This window comes from Lampetra fluviatilis, chromosome 16 (assembly GCF_964198595.1).
Source record: "Lampetra fluviatilis chromosome 16, kcLamFluv1.1, whole genome shotgun sequence".
NCBI classification, from domain to species: Eukaryota; Metazoa; Chordata; class Hyperoartia; order Petromyzontiformes; family Petromyzontidae; genus Lampetra; species Lampetra fluviatilis.
The window spans coordinates 8,732,776-8,751,851 of record NC_136290.1 but is presented as its reverse complement, the minus strand read 5'-3'; the positions used below and the strand labels follow the sequence as shown (position 1 = coordinate 8,751,851).

The 19,076-nt window shown below is 43.8% G+C and overlaps 1 protein-coding gene across 1 annotated transcript in view; it reads left to right on the top strand.

Annotated features, from left to right (window-relative positions):
- ST8SIA1 (ST8 alpha-N-acetyl-neuraminide alpha-2,8-sialyltransferase 1) overlaps window positions 1-19,076 on the top strand; it is a 39,435-nt gene that overhangs the window by 7,019 nt on the left and 13,340 nt on the right. The window contains exons 2-4 of the mRNA XM_078863622.1: window positions 6,672-6,816; window positions 12,274-12,386; window positions 14,150-14,242. Of these exons, the coding sequence (XP_078719748.1) occupies window positions 6,672-6,816; window positions 12,274-12,386; window positions 14,150-14,242 (351 nt within the window). The remainder of the gene's footprint in view (window positions 1-6,671; window positions 6,817-12,273; window positions 12,387-14,149; window positions 14,243-19,076) is intronic.

Below are 19,076 nucleotides of genomic sequence, written 5' to 3'. Positions count from 1 at the left end.
CAATTTTTTAGACGTCGTCTGCTTCAGAGATGAAATGTGCTGTTTATTATGGATTTTGACGTGCTGAATTCAAATATGACCATTAAAACAACTCATTGGCTACTGTTCCCAAGATATTTAAGTGTTTACATTTTATATCTATGTGCATTGTGTAAATAGAGATTTACTTGTAAATTGTTACCTTTGTATTTTCATGATAACATGTCACCTGCTTTACATGATAACATGTCACCTGTCCTGTTCAAGTAACACTTAAAAAAAATCAGCAAAAGGGTTGTATAAATAACATTTATTTTGACAAAAAGGTAAAACTATTATGTATATATAAATACATTAGTTTAGTCCTTATTCAGTGTCTACTCGGCGCTTCTTGGCTTGTCTCTTGTATTCATTAAATGGAGCATCTCTTGTCACTGTCCAGCAGTAGTTTGCAAGCATTGATGGGCTCCATTTGCCCTGTAGCGTTTCTCCATTGTTGCAATGTCCTGATGAAATCGCTCGCCATGCTCATCGCTCACTGCTGAGAGTGCAAAAAATGCATCTTTAGTGACATGTTGCAACTCCATGTAGTTGTCTGCCTTGTTGTTTCCGAGAAAAAGTGTGGCCACAAACTGTAAGGTGTTCCATGCCGTCTTTTCCTTGCCACCCAGTTTAATGTCAAATGCATCATTTTGAAGAAGTTAACGAATCTGAGGACCCACAAAGACACCTTCCTTTATCTTAGCTTCACTTAACCTTCAACATTTTCTACGGAGGTACTTGAAAGCTGCTTGTGTTTTGTCCATGGCTTTGACAAAGTTCTTCATCAGACCCAGCTTGATGTATAAGGGTGGTAACAAAATCTTCCTTGATTCAACAAGTGGTGGATGCTGAACACTTTTCCTCCCAGGCTCCAATGACTGTCGGAGTGGCCATTCTATCTTGATATAGTGGGAGTCTCTCGCACAACTATCCCATTCGCAGAGAAAACAGCAGTACTTTGTGTATCCAGTCTGCAGACCAAGCAAGAGAGCAACAACTTTGAAATCGCCACAAAGCTGCCACTGATGTTGGTCATTGTTTATGCACCTCAAAAGTTGTTTCATGTTGTCATAGGTTTCCTTCATATGGACTGCATGACCAACTGGAATTGATGGCAAAACATTGCCATTATGCAGCAAAACAGCTTTAGAACTCAGCTTCAATTAATCAATGAACAGTCTCCACTCATCTGCAACATGAACGATGTTGAGGGCTGTCCCATCACACCATCGATGTTTTTGCAGGCTGCCAGGAGATTCCACTGCTGCAGTCTGAAGCCCAACAGCTCTGCCTTACTCTTGGGTAGTTTCAAATCCCTGACAAGGTCTTTCAGTTCACTTTGTGTTATGAAGCGTGGTTCAGTGCAAGAGGATGGGATACAATATGGGTCAAGTGACATTGATGGTTCAGGACCAGAAGTTTCATCCTCTTCCTCATCTGACTCAAGTGAGAATGATTCTGGTGCATCAGGAATCGGCAGTCCTTCTCCGTGGGGTACTCGGCATATAGCTGATGAAATGTTTGGATAATGTACAGTCCACTTTTTCTTCTTTGACACACCTTTCCCAACTGGAGGTGCCATTAGAAGTAGCAATTGCTTATATGATCTGATAGCTCTCTCCAAACCATTGGCACTGCAAAAGGCATAGATTTCATTTTCCTGTTCAACCACTGGCGAAGATTTGTTGCACAAGTGTTGCAGCATATTGTGGGCCCACATCTTTTTCTGATTTCCAATTTTGCAGCCAAAATAAAGGTGATAGGCGTTCTTACCCATAGTGGTTATACTGCACTTTTGTGTTGCAAAAGTCACTTCACTACAAACATAGCAGAAGTTATCTGCTTTGTTCACACACGTATGAGGAATCTCTGCTCACTTTAGCTAAACCGAAATGTGTCCCTTTGCAAAATCAAATACTGACAAAATAAGAGAGCATGACACTGTATGATTTCTAGAGCTGATATAGGGCAATTTGTTCAGCAGAGGGATGTAAGCCTAGTTATGATTGCATCATCCATGACTTCTCGGAATAACATGCTGGAATTTATATCACGTATGGCGCAGTACCAGGTTCAGATTGCATTAATCATTGTTTTGCTCAAAAAGCAAGTACTGCCCAAACCCAGTCATAGATTTATTCATAGATCCAGTCAAAGATGTATTTTAGTAATTTCTGGTTTAAATGTAGATCCCTTCCCTTTATAACTCACTTATCCTCCGCCTACACCAAGTCGAGGGTCGTATATACTGACCCAGTAGCATCGCTTGAAACTAGAGCCAATCAATTTTAAGCATAATTTTTATTCTCAGTGACCCAAAATTAGTAAAGTTGGACTACATTTATTTCGGAAGCATTTTGGCTGTAGACCAGTGTAATTGTATAGGTTAGATGGTTATGTTTTTTCGTCAGGGGGGGGGGGTGATGTAGGGGACTATGTTTGAGTTATGGTTGAGGTACACGTTGTGGTACAGTGGACGCGTGGGTGTGGGAAATGTACGAAGGAATATTTGGGAAGTCACACGTTGAGTCAATTAAGAAAAGGTGGCCCGTCCACGTGGGGACACCGGCTGATTGAGGACGGGCCCAAAAGAGGGTATATAAGAGGGAGCCCGAACGCAGTTCGGGGCGCAAGGCTGGGACGAGACTGCAGAAGAACATCCAAGCGGGGTGCTGCTAGGCTGGATTCAACAGAGCAGAGCTGCACCGACTTTCCCATTTGTAAATAAACACTCACCTTACATTTCGATTTAAAGCTTTCGTGACTGCAGGGATTCATCTTCTTGGTTCTTTCGGTAAAGTCACGTAGAATGGAAATAATGAAGCAATAAAAATAATAAAAATGAAACATAATAATGTTTTATTTTTATTATTTTATTATTTCCATTGTACGTGACTTTACCGAAAGAACCAAGAAGAACACTCACCTTGTTAAAATGGATGCCTCCAAGGAACTCCTTTACTTGTTTAATTATTTCCATTAACATAAATGTCGTGACCTTCATCAATTCATTGTAAGATTAATGTTTCCACCCTGTGTCGGTCATGGGGATTATGTGACTGTATTTGACTGTACTTCACTGCTCTGGTTATTGCGTATTGGTGAAGGTGAAGTCACCCACTGATATTGACCGAAGTCGGGAACCGAACTCGGGTCACCAACGTAGTGATTCTGCTGTACTTTATGTACCTTATATAACAACGTCAATGTAATATGGTGCATGTTGTACTAGTCATTATGTAAAGTGTAATTTATGATTGCTTAATATGCTTGTTTACCCAGGAAAGCCTGACTGAATATCATGACTGGCAGGAGGGTCCTGCAAATTTCCCTGTCGTTGGCAATGATTGCTACTTACGTTCCAACTGAGCAATTTTTTGTATGTATGAACTTCTTTCGCACCGTACGTAGCCAACCGTGCTACTTGGAGGTGTGGGGGAAGGACAACAAACTAAACACAAAAAGCAGTTCTAAATAAATGAGTTTTCAATCTAGATTTAAACGTGCATAGCTCCAGTGACTTTCTAAAAATCATGATTATCCATAATAAGTTATAGACTGTACCATTGAATAATATTAATCTTCTTCCAGCTATGACATGGGACCAGAAAACATTGGCACTGACAAAAAAAAAACTCATCAGAGACGCATCTGTTGGACAATTAAGAAAAGTGGGCTTTAGATGTTCACCTCTAGAAAGATGATGGCCGATGGCCGAGTGCTGAATGGCAGCCAAAGGAGGGAACGCATCAGAGAGGACGAAAACCGCAGAGATGGAGCGAGGAGATCAGTGTGCAGGAGTGAGATGGATGGTATCAGCACCGGGCCGTGAGAGATGACGATAGCATGGGGGGGGGGGGGGGGAGGCCTTGATCTAGCAGTTGGATGGACAATGACTCTTACTATATGATATTTCAAGTATATGTAAACATACTATATGTATACATCATAAGCTGTGTATAAGTTGTTGGATGTGTGTGTACAACAAGGCACTGCGTAGAAAGCCAGTCAGTCTGGCTCATTAACCACTGCAGTGTGAATTGCAAATACGGGTTGTGCACATGGTTGTACGGACACTTGGCAACATAAGGCAAATTATGAGCATAATATATTCTGTGTTCACATTGGTTCATTAATCATGAACAAGTTGCGGGAGAAGGGATTTGCTAGAATCAGCAAAGTCGAGTTGGCCTCACACCCTTTGACACTTATGTTGAGTGATTAAGGGAGTCTGGCCACGTAGTCCCTTGCACGTAACGTCTTGTATAGTGATGAATGAACGGTGAACGAATTAATAATATACAATTGAGACAGAGCTGACTGATAATGATGATAATTATTATCGCAAGCATGGTTACATGAATACATGTTACCTCGCCATGTCTGTCTTGTGGAGTGTCAATGTACACCGCACGGGGTGATTTTGAAAATCCTGATTTATTTAAATTTGAAGTAAACGTGTACGCATTCACAAATAGTGAAAATATGGGCAGGCGAACGGCTGGAATTTACGCTCTAACTTATACTAAGAGAAAGAAAGAGGAAGAAACACGGATCAGAGAGCACACCCGAGTTAGAGGCATTGTGTCTACTGCTAAGAAAATTAAGGGGGCTTGGACATGATGATGGCCTATGGTCAGAACTAACTCATGGAGTGAACGTCAGTCAAAGGAGACAGCATGCCAGAGAGGAGCAATGCGGACAATACCGGAGATCTAAGAATAGGTTTTTACCCTTCGGGCAATAAAACAGTTGTGTTAAGATGTTAAAACACCAAACAGAAACAATTTGCAAGGAATAATGTCTGCATTAATCACACATAATTGTGGTGAACATGCAAACAAAAACATGCTATGGTAATAAATGCATTTTATTTGGGTCTTTCAGTAAAGTCACGTAGATGGGTTCAAAGAAAATAACAAAAAACGACGACGTTTCGATCGCAACACAAGCGGTCGTCATCAGGAAAAGGGGGTTAGCCTCTAAAGGCAAACTGTTTATAAAGGTTTGAAATAGGCGTAGCCCAAGTGTCAGCGGCATGGGCGGGGTAGCTAATGTTAATGTAAGTGGTGGGCAGCGACCGTGACGGCGGTGGGTTTTCCACCAATTAAAGGGCTGCCAGGTAACAATTAGCATGTTAATGTAAGATCGGTGAACGGCCTCCACGGCGAGCGCGCTGAGGTGGCTATGTTAATGTGAGAGATTAGCATGTTAATGGAATATCGGAGAGCCGAAAATAACTAACATCAGAAGGTGGTAGGATGGGAACATCACAGCTAGTTATGATTTAAACTGGTTGATAACGTCCTTCCAATGATTGCTAAGTTTGTACACATCTTCTCGCTTGAAATTGTGTCTGTATATATGGATGGCTTCATGAACGAATCTTTGTTGATAGCCAATGGGTTTGCAAAGTACCTTCGTCTTAGAGAAATCAATATCATGTGAGCCCACCGCATTACAACAATGATCAGCCACGGCCGAGGAATTGGTCCTACCATGTTTCAGATCCGCCTTGTGTTCACGAACACGGTCCGAGACATGTCGCTTAGTTTCCCCAATGTAACTACTGCCGCAGACACAGCTTAGTTTGTAGACGCCGGGGTATTGCATGTCAGGGATCACATCCTTCACAGATGGGATCAGATCACGAATTGTATGTACTGTGTTAAATAGAACCTGGATCTTGTGTTTGCTCATGATTTTGGAAATCTTTTTGGTGACCCCTGCTATGTATGGCAAGGTGATGGTTTTGATTGGGTCCTCAGATGGTTCTTTCGCAACAGTTGGGGTGATAGCTTTAATTGGTTGAAAACCCACTACCGTCGTGGTCGCTGCCCACCACTTACATTAACATTAGCTGCCCTGCCCATGCTGCTGACATTTGGGCTACGCCCATTTCAAACCTTTAGAAACAGTTTGCCTTTAGAAGCTAACCCCCTTTTCCTGATGACGACCGCTTGTGTTGCGATCGAAACGTCGTGGTTTTTTGTTATTTTCTTTTAACCTATGTACGTGACTTTACCGAAAGACCCAACGAATATGAATTCCTGCAGTCACGAAAGCTTTAAGTCAAGATCTAATATACGCATTGTTTTTTAAACTGAATGGCCCACACCAGAGACAGCTTTCTTTAGAGCCTAGTCTCAAATAGTGTTAGACCATAGAACGCCAAAAGAAGAACAGCACAAAGACAAAGTACTATCAGGGCATTTATCGCTCATGGTGAGCAGCTACATCATGGGACCTTTCTTGCCGGTATCAAAATATATAAAAAAAAAATTACCCTTTCTGGCAATAAAACAGGTGTTAAGATGTTAAAACACCAAACAGAAACCTTTTAAAGAAAGGTCCCATGATGAAATAGCGAAGATGAAGTGAGGTGACAAGATCGATGTGCAGACAAGATAGAGATAAGAGAGGTTCATTGGCAATTGTGTGTATTACCTTGTCATGGATTTTAATTTGAATTGATATTCAATACACCCTTATTTTCTCACGAATCTAATGACCCCCGCTTTTGGGGGGGATCCCTTATCTCTTGGCGTCAGCGGCGGCTTGACGCCACGGTGAGGATATAAACAGAAAAAAAAATTGCGTTTTGCCAATGCGCTGGTGGTGATGTCATTCTCGCTTGTGTTCTCTCGCAGGCAAAAGATTGAAAAGTGCTGTGACCCGCTGAAAAGCTTCGCTCTCACGCAGAAGAATTCTCCGGTGGGAAAGAAGATCTGGTTTGACGGAGAGCTGTTCCATTGGATCACTGTGGACAACGACACCTTTGGTCTATTCCCACCTGTGAGGACCCCTTATCGACGATAAACCGTTCACGGATTGTAGTCTCGTGTGTGTGTGTGCTTCATGGGGGATTCCGCTGTATGGAAGTTGAACATCTTTCGCACCGTTACTGTAACCAACCGTGCTCATCGGAGGTTTGCATGGTTGGCTGCTGCGGTGTAAACCCTGAGCACACTGGACTCGCAATCCAGAGGCCCCAGGTTTGATTCGATCTCCCGGCGTGGCAGTTGAAACAATGGTTGCAAGTTTATTGAATCCACCCTGCCTTTGTCCTTCCAGCCGTATCAGTGAGTATAGCACAGTTAGTCAATTAGTATGTCACGTGCAGTGGGGTAAAGTGTAAATGCTTCCACCTCCAAGACCTTTTGTCACTTGTTACCTCTTATAATAATAATAGTTCAATTTATAACGCGCGAAAATTTGCAGACGTAGTGGCCGCAACTCAGAGGCGCGGAGCCAAGCTCAGAGTCGCTCGAAAGCACGTGGCTGTAGAGGTGAGTTTTTAAGTTTCTCTTGAAGGAGGCGATTGAGGTGATGCTGCGAATGTGCAGAGGGATAGCGTTCCAGACTGTTGGGGCTGCCACCGAGAAGCGGCGCATAGACACCTTTCCTGGATTTTAGTCTTGTGTGTATGCTGCATAGGGATGCTGCTGCTTCGTAACGGTGAGCACACTTCACTTGGAAACCAAAGGTGGCTGGTTTGACTTTATCTCTTGGTGCGGTAGTTGAAACAATGGTTGCAAGTTTCTTAAACCCACCTCGCTTTCGTCCATCCAGCCGTATGAATGGGTACCTTTTCCAAGACGCCTTTCCAGTGTGGAAGAGTAGGCCAAATACCTGCCAGAGGGGCTTTCTAGAGCGCCGTCTAGAGGGGGCCCTTCCACCAGCAGTCGTGTTGGCTTGAAATTGCAGGGCTGCACTTTTACCTATATGCTTCAAATGATTCAGAAACGAGGTCATTAACAAAAACTACTGCAAAAAAACTCAAAAGTTTGCAAGGAAGCGTGGAGTGATGCACGCTTGGAATTGATGAACACACGGATTACGTCAGTGCTCTAACTTATTACAGACAAATTCAGACCTTATTGGTCACCCCGTGCCATTATACATCTCAATGGTGAATGAATGGCATTTTGGGCCACCATATATGTGTGTATGATACGTTCAACTTTAAATACGTATTAAATTTTGCGCTGCCAATTATCTCATTTGAAAGCAACACCTGCTTCATTACATTTTATTTGTTATGAAATGATACTTGGACATGATAAGACATTTTGTGACCTTCATTTGCAAAGTTTAAAATCTTCAATCGTTGCATATTTGACGTAACGATCACGCACACGCAATTCGACGCGCCTGATTTCTGCACGCAAATAACAGTTTTTGTTTCTAAATTTGAAGTTTTCGTGACTGCAAGGATCCATACTCTTTGGTTTTCTCGGTAAAGTCACGTAGGTAAAAAATAAAAAATACATTTAAAATGAAAACAAATAAATAACCCATTGTCCATCTAGGCTGTATATTTTTTTACCTACGTGACTTTACCGAAAAAACCAAAGAGAACAGTTCTTGTATCAACGAATCTGCATAGTTGCTCTCTCATGATTATTTTGGATAGGCATTGCTCATAACTTTGAGAGAAAAACCCCCCACCAATTACCATGTAGTTGTTATGCGGCAGACAGCCAAACTGTTTTCGGCGTAGACGCATTAAAATGCAGATCAATCACGCCACAGTGTTTATGTGAGAAAGTATAAATAATGCAGCGGTCTCCATGGCGCTCAGTCTGCACGCCATTTCACATGCAAAGTAGCCATTGAGTCTTGCAGCTCAGGGATACTTATATTTACTCAGGCCATCGAAATAAGCTCCACTGACCCTCTTGATAATGCTGGTGGGAGAGCACGCAGCAGAAATGCCTTTGCGTAGCCGATCGTATTTTAAAACACAACACAGCAAGCACGAGGAAAAGCATGGGCACAATTTGGATGACATGGTGGACTTTTGTCAAAGTAATATTTGTATTGATTGAAAAAAGTCTACCACTTAAACAACACTAAGCCTTTGCATTTTCTCATGGCTGATGTGTTTTTTTGTTTGTTAACACTGATAAAAAGCAGACTGATGGAGAAAATAAACAAACCAGTGGGTAGCAAATCACACGTAAAGCCCTCCGAACTTAATGGAGCAAATTAAATGCTCATTCCCTGTTGTACACATTTTTTGGAGATCCTGGTGCGTTGACAGTGGTGCACAAGCACAAATAACAACAACAACTGAACACGATGCCTTCAAAAGGAAATATATATATATGAATAGGCGAAGTTTCGGGGCAATGGCCCTCCTTTATAGCACATATATGAGTCCCAATTTTAAAGATTCTTGCAGTCAAGTGACAGGAATGTTGGTACAATATTTTAACACGGGTGGCAATTAATCGACGGGCATCATGATTTTTCGTCATGTACACAGGGTGAGAACCGGAGCAAAATTCACGACTCAACACAAGCAGATTGCATCGTGACTCATTCAATTTACCGTTAAACATCTTTAAAGTTTGTTGAGCAATGACTCTCCCGTCCCCCCAACCGCATTTCCATTTAGGTTTTTTGGATTTCCAACATTTATAATGATTACAAAGTGGTGAATGTACCCCGACTGATATTTTATAAACGCCCTGAGCATTTGAAAAGAACTCGACGGACGGAAGCGTTTCATGTGCCATGTTTTAGGACAATGTTGAGAATATATTGGGACAGGACTAAAACTATAAACAAAGAATCGTAGAAAAAAGACGTTAACAATCGGTGTAATACAATCCCAGTGTAGACATATACATCCGTTTGACCGTGTTGCCAAAACACACGGATACTGTACACCGTGCCCCAATAATTCCATCCAGGCAAAGAGTGGATCTTGAGACGTTTCCATCGCGGCACCGTACCGGTCGCGCGTCCAATCTGTTGTGACGTTGGCCTTGCCTGACAGGAGGCCTCCTTCTACAATGTCCTTGGAATGGGGACATTGGTTGGAGCCACGGGGCCTTCGTCGCCTACGCGTTTCTGATGACGACAACGATGATGATAATGAAGCATTATTTAATGATCTCATTGCTCACTGCGTAAAGCTTCTCATCGCAAACAGTTTTGCTCATTTCACATTATAAGGGAAGGGGCATTCTTAGGGCAGTGCATAATAATCCATATATTTTAAATGTATTTTTATACAAAAAAAGTAGGTGGAGCTCTACCCCCGATGTATTTACGGGGACTCCTCTACTTACGAACGAGTTAGGTTCTAGAGGTCATAAGTCGATTTATTCGTCCAACTTTACTCCTGTCTGAAATTAAAATTAATAAAAATAAAATAATAATAAATCACGACGTTTCGGAGGCAACACAAGTCTCCGTCATCAGGTGGGACCATCACAGCCAGATTTTCTGTATCATGTGAGGCCTCACATGATACAGCAAATCTGGCTGTGACTTAATTTTAATTTCATTTTTTACCTACGTGACTTTACCGAAAAAAACTAAGAGTATGAATCCTTGCAGTCACGAAAGCTTCAAATCTAGAATTTACTCCTGTCGATTCCAAACATGGTATGCGGCATGTACACCAAACACCGGGAATGGCTTTAAAATGTGTATAATTTCCTGTCGATGCAATTGGTCCTTCACGTTCTACAGATGTAGATGCCACTGGTTCATCACGTTCTGCAGATGTAGATGCCACTGGTTCTTCACGTTCTGCAGATGTAGATGCCACTGGTTCTTCATGTTCTGCAGATGTAGATGCCACTGGTTCTTCACGTTCTGCAGATGTAGATGCCACTGGTTCTTCACGTTCTGTAGATGTAGATGCCACTGGTTCTTCATGTTCTGCAGATGTAGATGCCACTGGTTCTTCATGTTCTGCAGTTGTAGATGCCACTGGTTCTTCATGTTCTGCAGATGTAGATGCCACTGGTTCTTCACGTTCTGCAGATGTAGATGCCACTGGTTCTTCATGTTCTGCAGATGTAGATGCCACTGGTTTTTAAGGTCATGCCGATGTAAAAAAAACGTACCAAGAGATGTCTGCACAGTTGCTGTCTTCTTCTGTTCATAAATCAACTTGTAACATGCAACAGCATTATGTTCATGAAAAGCACAAAGAGAGCGTCGTAGTGAACCGCACAGCGACAGACATTGGCGGCGGCCCAGACACGAAATGCCGGGAATGCTGGGTAATGACACTGAACGACCATCGCCATCTATTGCGCGGCGGTTGAACTCATGACTCTCGATCCGAACAGGGCAACTGGACATTCGGACAGGTTTGTTCGTATCGCTGAAAGTTTGTAAGTAGAGGAGTCCCTATTATTTTATTATCTCCCTTCTACGTGACTTTACCGAAAGAACCAAGAAGATGAATCCCTGCAGTCACGAAAGCTTTAAATCGAAATTTAGAGTCCCTGTACGTTGAACTTGTTTTGCGCCGTACGTAGCCAACCGTGCGAATTTCAGATGCCACTGCTGACCAGCATGGCAAAGTATGATCACAAAACACCCGCACGGTGTAGGGAGGCACTCATTCAGCAGTGGATCGATATAAGGGCTGCACATGTACGTGTGCTCTCTCAAGCAGTAAATGTGTGCCGTTCACAAGAGGGAGCTCTATCGATCCCCTCTGTTCATGTATGTGGCTCTTCCACACACATTGGAAGAGGTGGGAGTGCCCTACCGAACGTGACCTGCCGATCGACTGACTAGAGTGTGACCATTGGATGTCTGTGAAAAAGAGCTTCATAGCTTATCGGATTTCTCCAGGACAAATACAGATTCTGATTCTGACCATTGATACTGCTGGGTGGGACAGAGGGGGGTGGGGGGGGGGGTTTAAGAAACTTGAACTTATTTTATTTATTCCATTCTACGTGACTTTACCGAAAGAACCAAGAAGATGAATCCCTGCAGTCACGAAAGCTTTACATCGAAATTGAACCATTGTGTCAATCGTCGCTGCAGGAGATCGAATCGAACCGATGACCTCTGGTATTTGCAAGTCCAGTGTGATGACCGTCACACCCCTGTGGTAGCATTCCTTAAGTTGTATAACCTGTTGATAATGCCCACGTGTGTGTGTGTGTGTGCATTTTCAATGTAGCGGTTATTGCGCTGCGCTATGGACCCTGTGACCCGAGTTCGATTTCCGCTCACAGCCAACACCAGTGACGATTATCTGAACCGGTCCTGGGCCTCCCCTAGGTCGACTCAGCTTCAAATGAGTATCTCGTGAAATATGCAAATATTGCCACCAGGGAGACAAAGGCGGCCGGGTGTGGATGCTGGCCACCCACCCCCTCGTGTGCCGTGCCGGCCTTGATAGGTGCTCGCTAACAGCACTTGCCCCAACAGTCTATTAATGCTACACGGAGGATCTTTGTCTTTATTTGTTTGTTGTATTTGCAGCACCAGCCACTGGGTCAGAAGCTTCTGAAGAGATGCGCCATCGTCGGCAACAGTGCCATCATGTTGGACCACGGCTGTGGAAAAGACATCGACAAGGCTGACGTCATATTCCGGTAAGATCCAACGTTCCCAGAAAAGCAATTTTCCTATGAGGCCCAGTGGATAACCCGTGAATGATTATGGGATACTTGTTCACGGTTCGGTTGCTCATTGTCACTTTGTCATTCATTTATTGCTGCGAAAGGACGATCGTTAACCCAGATAAAAGCCCGGTGGAGTGCTGGCGCCAAATCTGGGAACCCGAGTTTGATTCCCAGCCATGGGTAGGATCAGTGGTGTTTCTGAACTTTTCCAAGGCCCCTCCTGCACCAACCTGCATCGACCAGCGTGGTGAAGTATGGTCAAACCACCTCCATGACTGAGAAGTGTGTGGAGGCCTTCATCCAGCAGTGCATTAATCAAGGGCTGTGCACAACATTTTTTTTTAACCAGTTCAATGTAGTTGCTCTGTCTCATTCTTTGCGATTTGGGAAATTCGAGGGTTCGTGATGCGTTGTTGTGGAGCGTTGTGAGCAATGAAACACACAGACCTTCGTTCACCATATTAATGAAATAGTTGGATATGGAAGAGTAGCACAGTTTGACACTGAGTGACTTATTTAGCAATAATAAAATTGTATTGTTTTGACTGCACTCTAAGCAGCTCGTTAAGTACTCTGCGCTGTTTTCGTGTATTTAGGTGTGCTTACGCGGCCTGGATTTAATTCTGCAACACTAACGGAATTTTATCAAATATATTCAGGCTGCGGTCGGTACAGTCGACAACACTCCCCTTCCATCTCTTCACGCATTTAATTAAGTTGCGGCAATTTAAGATTCAGCTCACGTATACACTTTAGTACAAGTCAACATGGAGAGTATGCTTATTTGATCATTGCTTCACATGTGTGTTTGTAAGTAAAGATAAAGGTGCAGACCCTGCAAATGACCTGCTCACGCCACTGCTGGCAGAAGGGCCTCCACAAGAGTTAGTTCTGGAAGGCCCTCTCCAGAAGGGTTTTTTGACCGACTTATCCACACTGGCCAGACGTGTCGGATGAGGTACCCACACTTTACCCCACCGTACGTAACCTGCGGCTGTTTCTAATGCTGTGGGGAGAACGGAGGTGAGGGAAGTTTACACGATGCGCGGATTGTTTCGACTGCCGCGCCTGGAGACCGAACCGGCGACCTTGAGACTTCAATTCCAGTCTGACAACCACTGCACCAGGCTTCATGCTCTGTGTATTTGATATGCTCTAACAAAACAAAAAAATCCCTTTAATTTTTTTACGGCACGGTAAGTCCTCGTTTTTAACGCGCGTGCACACTGCGATGCGTGTCCACGCTTCGACACGGTTCTTAACTCGTCGGGAACACGTGCACCGTTACGACGCGGTTTCTAAAGCGGTCGGCGATGAACTTACAATATTCTTACCTCCTTGAGCTGCGCGGCCTGAGTGGCATCTTGCAGACCCCCCCCCCGCCACCTTTTACGGCATTTCTGATGGGGAATTTTTGTTTCCGCGAAACGAGGCACCTTTTAGGAGCGCACCTACAGCGCCAAACGAGGAATTGCTTGATTGTATTTGAAACCATAATTGACGCTACGCCTTTACCGAACGTCACCACAGATTTTCTGAAACATTGAACTTGGGCTTCTCATGAACCATTCATAAAGCAACATTCTTTAAACGCTGCTATATACACTCGGGCAATGAACGTGCATGCGAAATTTGTAAATACTTCATGTATGTCGGGTGTACAGATATACATCATTGAGTTTGAACGTTGCCTGATATTAATTTCCGTGTGTCATTTGTTTTTGTCCTTTAAGGTGCAACCTGCCCCCAATTACAAAGCAGTATGAGCCAGACATTGGCACAAAGACACACCTAGTTACAGCCAACCCCAGCATCATTCAAATAAGGTGAGTTGTATATCTCCCCTTCTTATCACTTGCACACTTGCCCTTTGGGACAATAACTCTCAAACCTGGTTTCAAAACCGCATTTTAAGTGAATGCATGAACTCAAACACGCATATATACACGATTGTACATATACACTTGCAAACGTCCAAAGTTACATATGAGCACTTACAAAACAGAAAAACAAAGGTCTCCCCCCCCCCATGTAGCCTTTTTTTTCCTCCTCGAAAAGTATTTTTTATTAACAAAACGATTTCAGGTACACAACACAAGAAGATATGAAAGTGGGTTGACACCAGCACGAACAACACATTACGGATTGCAGTGCAATGGACGCCTGTATGAACCGCACGTATCAATACACTGCTTCAATAAACTCTACGAACCTCTGGCGTCTTCATAAGCTCTGATACCGCTGTAGGAGAAGGGAAACAGGGGAGGAGGGAGGGAAAGGGGGGGGGGGCTAAATGCCCCAATGAACGCTCTTAAGAATCAATGCACACTGCAGGTGAGGTCGTGAAGGGGTTCCATGTTTGGTGGTAAGCTTCCTCCCTGCCCCTTAGTTTTGCACTTAGACGCTCTAGAGCGGCCATTTTATTGACAATGTATTGGCCCATTCCTGCAGTGTTGGGGGGAGCATGCTCTTCCTAAGTTGGCTATAATGGTGAGTTTTGCCGTAACATTTAACATTTGGAATAATGTATTTGCCTCCCTGGAAAGGCCTTGAGGTTTCAACCCCAACAGCGACGTTTCTGGTGAGGGTGAGATGCTTTTTTTGTGAATGTGGTTAAAGTAGCAAAGTGATCATTTGAACTCGTCAATGTGTGGACATTTTCAAAAGGCAATGCCTGTATGTTGGAGGGGTGCCGGGGGGCATCGTGGCCAGTTGGGGTAGGTTTTGGCGAAAAATAAATAAATAAATATAAATCACGGCGTTTCGTTTGCAACACAAGCAATTATCATCAGGTGTGACAACCACAGCAAGAACATTTTTACTAAAGTGGGAGAGATGCCAAGGTTAGGTCAGTTAAATAAGCCAGAGAGGGGGGAGGGTGGGGGGAAGGGAGGGGGCAGATGGGGAGAGGAGGGCGAGCGCTGCAGGGACGCTGAGAGCAAAGAAGCAACATGATCGCTGCCAAGATAGATGATGGCGCACAAAGCAAAATAGTCGTACTGCTAAACGCTGAGGATGCAATTAACTCGGTAAAATAGACTAGTACCCGGTAAATAAGATGGAACAACTATGAACAGTAAACTTTTACTTGGTTAATAACATCTTTCCAATGATTGCTCAATTTGTATCCATCATCTCGGTTAAAGTTATGTCTATATTTATATATCTGGATGCCTTCATGAACAAATCTTTGATGGTAGCCAGACGGCTTGCAGAGCACCTTGGTCTCGGAGAAAACAATATCATGAGAGCCCATAGCGTTATAGCAGTAACTTTACCGAAATAACCAAATAATATGGATCCTTACAGTCACGGAAACTTCAAATCTAGAATGTTTTGTCGAATTTGCCTCTTTAGTTAGTTAAGTAATAGCCATGGAGAGATGTAAATTGTGTTTCTCTGAGACGGGTCGAGTGAAGATGTTGTTGCATACTAGCCCAGGTGTTGTTTCTTTCGGCACTTGCTACTGGGGCACCGTTAAGGGAAGACCAGGTTGTTGTCGGTTTTCGGTCATGCTACGGAGGCTTGTTTTGGTAGCAGAGTCCATGAGCCACTCCGTTGTTTGGGGGGCAGTAAGGTTTCTGGGTAGTTCCTTATCCCGCAAGGCCGCTATGAGTTGGGTATACCTATTAAATTGGGAAGCGAGTAAGTGGTGTTCTGTCCATGAGTAATGTTTCCTTGTGAGTCTACTATGTCTCGAATTAGCCTTGTGTTTTTATTTGGCCATTCCTGCCATATTACGGGCTTTCTTATTTATTTTGAAGAGATAGGTTTCCCCATATAGGGGAATACAGAGGAGCTAGGCCTCTTAGGTATTCTCATTGTTTCTGGAGACGGCTCCAGTTTGGCAATGCAATCTGTATGGATCATAATTGTGTTGAAAGAGGGGTGCAGCCGCTTGGGTTTCGCGTGTATTAGCCCCCTCCATCTGAGCCGGTTTAGCTTGTTCAATAGCCCAGGAAGGCCACGCCATTGATCTGTCGTGGTGTAAACACCCATATCATCGATGCAATTTAGTAGCGCGATGCTAGCGACTACAGGAGGGAGGTCTCCCCATGTCGCATTTTAAACAGACTTTTGGGGCAAGTGCTGTTCGCGAGCAAATATGGCGGCCGACACGGCACAAGAAGGGGGCGTTTGGCCAGTACCACGTCCTTTGTCTCCCCAATGCTGATGTTTACACACCATACTCATTTATGGCTGAGTCGACCTAAGTGAGGCTCAGATATTTTCCACGTACACTCGCATATGCAAATGCATCCGGTAGGGATACGCACACATGTGCATCGACAGGCACACGTGAGCACGTGCACATTTGCACGTGAATAACTTGGCTGCACACACGAACACACAGACTCTCTGACACACACAAATACATAGGAATTAGAGAGGCACAGAGAGAGAGACATGAGGAGCGACAGAAACAAGACCGTTGACACGACCAAATCGAGAAATGGGAGTCTAGACCAGGGCTCGGGAACTAAAATAACAAGAAGAGCCATATTTTTCGAATTCGGTAAAAAAAAAGCCCTTAATATTTTAAGAGCCTCAATGCGTGTGAATGCGAGACGGTGGGGTCCTTAATAAATAACTGCCACGAAGCAAGTCCTTAAAGAGCCACCGCACGCGGCAGGCTGCCGACCCCCTGACCTCGACGCAAGGAGAGACGTGGGGAGAAAGAGGCACGGAGAGAGAATACACGGGGAGAGAGAAACGCTGGGAGAGGACTCGCACACATTGGGGAGAGAGCCATGGGTAAAGAGGGAGACTTGAGATAAGATGAAAGACTTGCGATAAGACGAGAGGCTTGAGCTAAGATTAGACATTTGAGATAAGATTGGACACTTGATATAAGAGAGAAACAACGGTTTAGTGGCAATGGGGGATGCAAAGAGACCGACACAGGAGAGAGGAGTGAGGCACGAAGAGAGAGACGCACGGCGATAGAGAGACACACGGGGATGGATGGACGCACACACTCACACACACAAAGACTCAGAGGCAGACCTGATAGCCCCGTTTGACTTTGTGCCCCCCCCCATCTCCCTGCCCACTTCCCACCCACCCCCCGTTGCCACGTTGAGTGAGCAAACGCCACTTTACGCCTCGCTGTCGGCGATAGAAGCTGAACAATGACCCCTTCACCTAAAACGAACGGCGAGTGACGCTACCGCTGAAATGTAAACAACGCCTCTCTCGAATTCGAGGGCAAATAATTGCCGATGACGTCAGGAGGCGGAGGGGTGGGAGGTCACTTGTGTTTAGCCGTTGAAAATGTCGTTCCTTGTTGGCACCGTTGTGTGCACCAAGAACGGTGTATTTTACCCTTTTATCTGGCAACAAAACTGAACCCTTTTTTACGAGAGTCATGTTTGCATAGACCACAATACCTGCAGTCATAATGCAAACAAAAACATAACTCTGATAATGTATGCACTGTACATTATCATAGTTATGTTTTTTGTTTGCATTATGACTGCAGGTATTGTGGTCTATGCAAACATGACTCCTCGTAAAAATTGTGTCAGTTTTGTTGCCAGATAAAAGGGTAAAAAACCAATTATCATATTTTTTACTGGCAAATGAGGTACCAATGGTGAAGAACGGTGTACTTTTGATTTAAAGCTTTCGTGACTGCAGGGATTCATATTCTTGGTTCTTTCGGTAAAGTCACGTAGAAGGGAAACAATAAAATAATAAAAATGTAAAACAATAACATTCTCACGACGTTTCGACTGCAACACAAGCAATCATCAACGGTGTCCTTATAACTCTGATTGTCTCGCACTGAAGCATCTCACTGGGATTTGTAAATGTTTGTAGATTTAGATCAAGCTGCTGTTGTTGTTGTTGGCACGTGTCTGTATATGTAATGAATGGCCTTCATTTAAACTGGAAGTTCTCCGTCCCATTATCTCTTTTAAACGGGATATTGTGAGATTTTAGCTTTTCGGCAAACCGGGGTTTTCTTGGGCACGGATTGATGGTAATCTTTCTAATTTGGGTTTTTGGGGATGTGACATTAGACCACAATGGCCTTCTCTCGTGAGCGATGTTGCAATTGGTTTTACTTTGTTGAATGCACTTTACAGCAGATGGCTGGCCGTGGAAATTTCCCCACAGAAAATGCCATGGGGCAGCTGTGGGAATTGAACTATTGACTATGCAAATGGACACTTTCGCTCACGAGACATTAATTCCATTCTGTGAACATTCGTTTTTAACTTTAAAGCTTTCGTGACCGCAGCAGGGATTCATCTTCTTGGTTCTTTCGGTAAAGTCACGTAGAAGGGAAATAATAAAATAATAAAAATAGAACATAATAAAATCATTTTCACGACGTTTCGGGCACAACGCAAGCAGCTGTCCTCAGGTGAAGAACAGGTCTGTCGGAAAGACAGCGTCTGAATGAACACTGAGAGTTCTGAGTGTTCATTCAGACACTGTCTTTCCGACAGACCTGTTCTTCACCTGAGGACAGCTGCTTGCGTTGTGGCCGAAACGTCGTGAAAATGATTTTATTATGTTTTATTTTCATTATTTTATTATTTCCCTTCTACGTGACTTTACCGAAAGAACCAAGAAGATATAACCAACTACTCCCTGACATCCCACGTGGTGTGGGGAAGCCCTCGTCATCCAGCAGTGGATTGACAAAAG